Here is an 8,623-nt window from a genome sequence, read left to right as displayed (position 1 = left end):
ACAAAAATAAATAATTGTTGCCACTCAAAAACTGATCTGTTACCTGCATGAATCCTTCCAAATTTTCTTCCTCCAAAGGAAGGTGAAACTATGAATCTATACACTAATGAACAGTATATAGATTATGAATAGTACATAAATAGTATGAATCTACATACTAATGAATCTAATGAATCTACATACTGCTAATTCAAACTATACATGGCTCTGTGAAGCAGGTTACTCCAAAGTTAACTTAGCAACCACCACCACCAGAGAAGAGGAGCACAAAAAGAGACCAATCAAGATGACACAGTTTTGTGCAAGATGGTTTTATTAACGGGTCAGAGTTTGAAAGACTGCTGCTGGGCATCTGAATCTGAAAGGGAAAAAGAAGTATCATTAGACTTATGTAGATCTGAAACTACTTTGGCCACCCAAAGAATTAATACATTTCTATAGTTTATAATTTGGGCTGAAAATACCGATTTTATTTCACTGGATTTAAGACTTCAGTAGTCTTGCACACAAGTAACTTCTGTGTTTTGAGTGAAGAGATGTTAATACAGATTTCAAGTGCCAGAACTAACGGGATAAACGTTTCTACCTTGAACTATTGGTAAATATTTTCCTATTTGTCTGAAAGCATAGAAGGGCAGAACTGGGTATTTATTCAGTATCAAGTACTATGCTATTTTTCCCCAATCTACATGAAGGAATCAGTACTGGAGGCCTTTAATTTTTTTTTTAAATTTATTTGAGACTACCACTTAAGTAATAAGACAAAGACAAATAGCAGGAAACCATCTACATATAGGGAAGAGGAATAAATACTCATCTTCAGATACACGGCCCTTCAGACTGACAGTACTGAGAGTACTGCCACTATCTCATCTGAACCTACTGCTCCAGTTGTCCATTACCTCAGTAGAAACTACAACATTCTCCTATTTTCTACATGTAGGTTACTTGTATTTTAAAACATGCACTCTGTTCAGAACAGTAGGAAAACAGCAGGAATAGAAAGTGCAGGAGACGAGAACAATCAGTTATCTTAGCTTTAGACCAGAGGTATGTTTGTTAGCAGTCCAAGAGAACAACTAACTGCTTACAAGCATAAAATAAGAAACTGCAAGGTCACTTCCTAAATTGAAACACGGAGTAAAGCTCTGATGTCTGCTACTTACAAGGGATGCTGAGCTAAAAGTCCAATGAAAAACACGAGCAACCAGCTGAATATCCCTAGTTTCTCTGCCAAGGTAATACTCCTCACAGGCATTTATAGCCACCGCAATAGCAAATTAGCAGCTTCCCTTCTGTAGGAAGGCTCCTGAAAACTCAAGACCACCAGTATACTTCTGATGTTTGTCAGGGAAGATGGAGGAGAAACAATCTACACTGACAGAAACACTGCAGGGTTTCAATTAAATATAGCAGCTTCCATCTTATGCCCAGAAGCCAGACAGGAGCACAAAGTGAAAGTAGTTTTGCCCAATCTTGGTTGCAAAGCCTCGTGCACTAACTTAAGGGAAACATCTGCCAGCACTGAATTTGTAACAGTTTATGCCATCAGCAGCAAAATTTCTACAAGAATGCTCCTATGAGTAATGTAACATCACCCCAGGCACCAAACATAACAGCAATTCTGCTTCTCAAAGTTACCCACATTCTTCCCACAGCTGAGCTCAAAAGCTTTATAAGAACACTGTCCCCAGTAAGCAACTATTTTCCTAAAGCGCAAGTTTCCACGTGCCGTGTAACCAGTGCTTTAAAGCTCTGCTGCTTCACAGATGGAGACAACAAAGCGACATGCAAAAAGTTTGGGGGAGTGGAAACTGAGAAAGAACAGGTACAAAAAAGCTTCAAAAAAAAAAAAGCTGTCAGTCAAATTGAAAGATATTTCATAGGTCTCCTTTAGCTCCTTGGACAGACAGCAGACCTCGATGACCTCAACATGCTATGCCTTGTTGGCTATAAAAACTTTTAAAAGGCTTTAAAAAAAAAAAAAAAGAAAAAAGATTACTTCCCTCCCTTCAGTGAAATTTAATTTCTGAGAACTCATCCAAACAGCAACTGGACCTGTTTTAAGCTGTGAAGTCACATCACCACCCTCTATTTTTTATTAACCAACCCTCTGGAAGTTGGAAATTCCTAAGCAAACTGCACATCTCATTTCTAAAAAAAAAAAAAAACCAAAACAAAAAACAAAACAAAAAACCCCCAAACCAAACCAAACCATTAAAATGGTCTAAATAGAAAATCTGATTTCTTCCACTCCTAAACAGGCTTTTATAGCAGAAATCAGACAATCTGAAAAAACACCATACTTGCAATCACAAGACTTTGATCATATTAAGAATTCATTAATGAGGGTTGAAAATTTTAGTCAAGATCTCGAGGCTTCCCATCATAAAAACCAAATAAGGTTTTAAAACAAGTTATTGGTAAATGAAATATAAGTTATTGGTAATGGTTATACTTCCTAAACAGATCAGCTATAACGACGATCTAATTTCTTCAAAAATCTTTAAGCTTTAGTAAGACTTTAAAAATAAAATCAGAACACTGTATTGTCCAAGTAGCTTTATATTGTAGATACCATCCAAGCATGAGTGAATATGTATTAAACCTGATGTTCAACCAGTAATGGCAGCAGGCTACACAGCAGAGGTAGAAGAGTGGATAGTATTAACCTTTGGTAATATCTCACCATTAGTTCATTCTCCTTATGAGTCTGTTGATCTGATCTTCTCTGTTACCAGCATCCCCACCTTCCACGAAGTGGATCGTTTTCTTCTTCATTCCACCCCGAGGAGAGGACAACTTGAAGGGCCAAAGGAAGTTGTTCACAACTTTGAAGTTCTTCCCAACAGTGTAAATTTCATGGATCACGTCTTCCATGCAGATGATGCCCAGCTTTCCTAAAATTCAGAAATGCTGTTTTCAGAAGGGCTACAGAGCCACTGGGCAATGACAGGCTAAAAATTATGAGGTTATTATTGTCATACCTACTTATTTTGATAAACTTCAGGAAGTCAGAAAGCACCCACTCTGTCACAACACCCAGTGACTGACTTTTCCAATTAAAATAGATTAGCTGCAGCCAACTCAACATTATTTAGTTGTTACATTAGGCAAGAGGATCAGTTTCAACTGTTGGAATATTTGCAGCCAGCAGTAACGAACAACAAACAAACCCCACTTAGTGAATCTTAGGAAAATAAGACTGTATTCTTTGAAGAAAAGCTAGATTAAATACACTTAAACCCTAGCTGTGTGTAGCTCAGGGAAATTCACTGAACTACTTATGCTGTTGAATAATGCAACAGCCTGTTTTCTTAATCCCTTTCCAGAGTCTTCAGTGGCACGTTACGAGTTAACTGCCTGTAAAATACAATGCTAAAAAAGAAAGTGATTATAGCGTAATACTTGTACATTTAGAATCTGATTACCTATTGCACTGGAAAAGGAACAAACATGACAGTCAAATTTGAAGCGATACACAAATCAAGTGCCAAAAATGGAAGAGACATCAGTGTTTGCTTTCATTTCTGGCACAGCTGGAAAAGGAGGAGCCTCCTAGAGCAACAAGTGACAACTGACCACCATGCTTTGTTTTTACTAAATACACTAATGGCTTTTACTAGCCAGTTCTTCTGACAGGAATTTTAAAAAGTCTGTTTACCAGACCATGAAGGTCTAAGACACAAACACTGTCTAATATTAAATTTGAAACTTCAGAGCTATGTATGATAAGCTTCTTTCCTGCTGCAGCACCTTTTCATTACTGAAAGATCTACTGACCTATTAAAGATCAAGGAGTTTACATTTAAAAATATAGATTTAAAATGCTAAAATTTGATTCTTTACACTGGTTTTCAATACTTCATAATGAAAGTTACTTCCAACTTTCTTTGTATTAAACTATAAAGACAGAGTAGAGATTATTAACCAATCACTACTATTCTCCAGAGACAAATAAGGGTAGTTGCCCATCTTAGCGTTAATCATCCAAATGCAACAAATTCATTTCTTGTTTTGGTAAGTGAACCAGTATTTACCAAGGCGTTTCTGAATCAAGGAGTTATCAGTAAGAGCAATGCGCTGCTTGTTGATCTTGCCATAACCACGCTTGTAGATCAATTCATGCACAGACTTCAGATTGGGATAACTGAAACAGTCACGTTAAAAAAAAAAAAAAAAGAATTATTAGTCTTTGCAAGCCACCTTCCAAGTTAACATCTCCGAAGGAAACTTCCATAACAAACAATTTAAGATCATTTCAGCATGTCCCAATTGTAAATACAAAAGCAACAGAGAAGCAAATCTTACTCATACCAAGTTCCCAACAGCACTAGTATGAGAGTGTAATCATATCTAGCAAGCATTGCCTTTTAAAGGACTACCTTAATCATGTTTTCAATTCAAAGCAGGAAAAGCACACAGAAGGTATAAAAATATTTTGAACACAAGGAAAACTTGCAAGTCTTGTATAGCCAAATGCAAAAGGCACTCAGCATTTGCACCCCGATTTGATAAAAGTTGCCATTTCACTCACCCCCATGCAATATAGGGTTCAACAATCCGCAACATGTTGATAGAAGCTTTGTTGAGTTTTACAAATGTGCCATTAAAAATCTGACGCAGGCGAAGAAGCTGCAACACCTTGCGGACCTTAGGGCTGACACCATTGGTACTAGAGAACATAGGAAATAAGCCTCAGTTATCTACATCCCAGAAAACTACATATCAGGTTAAAAAAAAAAACACAACAGTATTGTTCCCATATGAAATCCATCACTATTTTACAAAGCAAGCTTCGTGAATTATTTACTGTGGCTATCTCTTTCAGTATTAAGTTAAAACAGATCTATTTCAATTAAAAGAATTGAAATAAGCATGACACTGAAACAATTCAGAACTATTCTTGTGCTCTCCTAAACATAATTCTTCCAATCACACCTTTTGTTAGTTTTCTCTAACGTTTTATCAAAGGACAGTTAAACAAACACTTCAGACAGCTGGCACAACCAGCACAATGATTTTGCACTTAATTAAATAAGCCCCTGATGCACGTACAACATTACTGCCAACAACTTTCCATGCCACCCACGGAAGGCTTGATTTTATTTACATATTTAGGCCCTCAAAACAGGCAGATAACAGGAAAGGCAATTTCAGTGCTTTTGAACATACAATTGTTTACATCTATATTCAGTCTTACCCTCTTATCCTGATCACAAATGCCAGTTTTGGTTCTGCTGGAACGTAGTAATTGCCAGCTTTTCGGGCCATCCTGGCCATACGGATCTCCTGCCTATACATGTGCCTGTACTCCTTGTGGTAAGCTTGGGCTCTTGCATAGATGAGTTTTCTTTGCGCCTTACGAAACTGAAACCAATTGAAAATTACTTGAGATTACACAGTGCCTCTTAACACATCAAAATCACCTTAAAATAATGTAGCACATTCCAGAATTTCCCACAAATAACACAGATTTAAGGAACACCTGCCCATATCATGGAGTTTAGAATCACTCTCAGTGATATTCTACAGAATCTGGAAGACCGTTACACAGCAGTCATGCTTTACCTTGAACAATGTTATCATGCATCGACCGTACCCTCACAAAGGCTGTGGCCTCTTGCCTTGTAGAAGGCCAACTTTAATCTTATAGAAAACTGTACACTTTGCCCTTACCCTGCCCAGAACTGGTCTGTTATTGGGGGGGGGGGGGGAAAAACAAACATATTTTAGTCCAAAATATTAAGAAAATATCAACCCACTAGACCTAAATACTATAATCTTCTGTACTGCGTTATATCAGTGGTAGTAACTGATACTACAACAGATAAGCAATTCAAGTTAAGGAGTCATGAAATATTCACCTTTTTTATAGCCAATATTTTCTTCTGACGTTTGGCTTTTATAGCCGCATAAGCCTGACGCTTCTTCAGCAGGCTTTCCGGTACAGATGGCACCTTCTTTGCTCTAAAGGAAAAGAGAAAAAAAAAAACCCTTTTAACTGATATGAAGAAACTGGGCTTTAAAGTAACACATGACAAACATCAATGCAAACTCTGAAGACAACACGCATTCAGGCCTTGCTGCCTCGCACCAGTTCACTGAGGCATCTCCCTTGTTCCCGTTGTTGCCAGGCCTCGATGCAGCCTGCAGAGATCACCTGTTACACCAGACAAGGCACTCTGACAGACCAGCTGTTGACCTGCACGCAACCTATGTACGCAACCATAAAGACCGAGAGCGCTTGAGCAACAAGAAGTTTCTACCCTACTTTGCCACAATCCAATCTGTAACAAAATAAAGTCTGAAAAGTGCATCTCTTTCAGATTAATAAACGTTTCAACAGGTGCTTTAAGAACTAGTTTGGCAGTATTCTGAAATTTATTTCACAGGACTTTAAGCTTACTCAGATTTTAAACGCTTACGTGTGACAGAACTCGCAAGGCCAGTGTTTATAGAGCCATAATTAGCCGGGCGAGCTCCCACCCTAAGCGCACCCGCCTGTGACTCCCTCCTCAAGCCGCACACCGCTTGGCGCAGCCCAACGCACCACTGACCGCCCGCCCGCCGAGCCAGGCGAAACTCTGCCGCCCGGCGTCCCTCGCCCACGGGCGGCCCTTGGAGGCCAGCTCTCCCTTCCCTCCCCACCCCACCGAGGGCCGGCGGGGCAGCAACCACCGCCTGCGGAAGGAACAGGACAGGCGGCGGCTGCATCCCCGCCGCGCCGGGCCCTGTCCTTCCGCCACTCCCGGCCCCGGGCCGTTTGTACCCCCTCCCGCGCCGGCGGCGGAGGCCTGGCGACCGGGGGAAGGTGGGCCAGCGTCCCGGTGGCGGGGCCATGGAGCAGACACCACCGCAGCCGCCGATGGGGGCGGATTATCCCGGGGCGGGACGGCCACTTACTCCTTCTCCGCCATGATCAGCGCCGGAAGAGAGAGGGCGGGCGCATGCGCAGGGACGACTTAACCCTGCTGCCTGCGCAGGCAGGGCCCTGGGCGCCGGCAGGACCCCGCGTCCGGGCGTCCGCGGCGGTGCCTGACCGCGGTGCGGGCGCCGGGGTGGCCAGCGAGCGCCTGAGGAGAGAGCGCTCGGGAGGCGCCCTCCGCCCGGAGGGGCCGGGTCCGGCTGCGGTGTCCCGGGCCGGGCGGGAGCCGCTCCGCCGTCAAACCCAGCCTTCACCGCAGGAGGCTGAAAACGTGGTGGGGCTGCCAGCCACCCCGTGCAAGGCAGGGCTTCCCCTGATCCAGCCTGAAAACCTGTACGGAAAGCCGATGGGACGCCACCTCCCGCCCTGCGCTTCCAGCGCCGAGGCGGGGATGGAGGCCGAGATGGGGGAAACGCCGCTGGGGGGTGAGGGAAGCCGGAGTCAGGCCGAAGCCAGGCCGAGCCCGGCTACTGATCCATAACCGTGCTCCTCCTGCTCAGCCCCGGGGGCCGAAGCGCTTCCCGCGGGAGAGCCCGGGCTCCCGCCGCCTGTCCATCGCTGCAGCGGGACGGAGCCGTGCGTGAGGAGCAGGGCCTTCGGCTGCCTTCGAGGGCTGCCGCCCCGCTCACCCCCGCCCCGGCCCGGGCCGCCCCGGCCGTCGCGCCTGCGGGATGGCTCACCAGGGCGCACGGGGAAATGGGAACCGCGGGCTCCGATGTTTTTATTGGGTTGGGTTTCTTTTCGACTCACTGTAGAAAAATAATAATTGCGTAGATGGAGACGGGAGGACGGTTCGGGGGGCTGTGCTGCCAGCAGAGCTGCCCATCGCAGCATGGCGGCTTTGCATGTGGGAGGCTGCGTAAGGCTGCTGAGCGTGGCTCTTGGGCTGGATCCCGTGAATGTGCCCTTAAAAACACGGTGGAGGCACCGGCCCTGACACGTCATTACATATTCACGGGAAGAAAGGGAATTAGTGGAACCTGGAGCAGCAAAGAATTATCCAGTGTAAAAGAAAATAAGAATCATAGAATGGGTTAGAAGGGACCTTTAAAGATCACCTACGCCAACCCCACTGCCACAGACAGGAATATCTTTCGCCAGATAGGTTGCTCAAAGCCCCATCCAAATGTAGGCAGCTGGGCTGGGGGTAACGAACGCCGAGCGCTGCGTTTGCTGCTTTTATTTGTCGGCTCTTGACCGCATGCACAGGTGCTAGGTAGCACTGAAGAATGTTACTGAGAATGCTTTGGGCTTAGGCTGCAGCTGTATCGATGCTGATTCTTGTAAAATAGCATTACTTGATGCTAATACAGAAGCTTGTATTACTTGATCTCATTAAAACTATTATAAAAAGAGGGAATTAAAATCAGCACGCAATTGTGCAATAAAACACCTTCAGTATCTGCTGAAGGCAGAGGTGGTCTGCACTTTCTCCCAAGAGTTTTGAACTCGAATTTCTGCTAAATCGGAGAGGCAGTGTTCACAAAGACAAAGTCCCAACAACTCTTCTGAAAACTGGTGGCTGCAGAGGGAAGAAAGGACGTGGCTTCGGCACATGGCTGCGGGCGGGCAGAGGCAGCGGGATGAGCCCTGCCCTCCCGCATGTGGGAAACGCCAAGGGCACGCTCTGCTCCTCGTCCTCGGAGCGGGCAGGTGCCCGGGCTGCTCCCGCCGCTGGGCGCCCATCCACGGGGA

At 44.4% G+C, this 8,623-nt stretch overlaps 1 protein-coding gene across 1 annotated transcript; it reads right to left on the bottom strand.

Annotated features, from left to right (window-relative positions):
- Positions 1-295: 295 nt before the first annotated feature.
- On the bottom strand, positions 296-6,995 carry RPL7 (ribosomal protein L7). The gene is made up of 7 exons (XM_082326554.1): positions 6,907-6,995; positions 5,868-5,970; positions 5,204-5,370; positions 4,538-4,675; positions 4,041-4,150; positions 2,690-2,900; positions 296-358 (listed from the first exon to the last, which is right to left on the bottom strand). Exons 1-6 carry the CDS (start codon positions 6,918-6,920, stop codon positions 2,692-2,694), a joined length of 741 nt encoding a protein of 246 aa, XP_082182680.1. The 5' UTR covers positions 6,921-6,995; the 3' UTR covers positions 296-358; positions 2,690-2,691.
- Between the last annotated feature and the right edge of the window lie 1,628 nt (positions 6,996-8,623).

The sequence above is a fragment of the Platalea leucorodia genome (assembly GCF_965183815.1).
Source record: "Platalea leucorodia genome assembly, chromosome: 1".
Lineage (NCBI taxonomy): Eukaryota > Metazoa > Chordata > Aves > Pelecaniformes > Threskiornithidae > Platalea > Platalea leucorodia.
This window is presented reverse-complemented; position numbering and strand designations above follow the sequence as displayed.

Excerpts from the sequence above, each read along its gene's own strand:
- RPL7 (XM_082326554.1), bottom strand. Across the intron at positions 5,371-5,867 it reads AAATATTGGCTATAAAAAAG|TTTCGTAAGGCGCAAAGAAA; the intron begins GTGAATATTTCA and ends AATTGGTTTCAG. Across the intron at positions 4,676-5,203 it reads TTTGTGATCAGGATAAGAGG|TACCAATGGTGTCAGCCCTA; the intron begins GTAAGACTGAAT and ends TATGTTCTCTAG.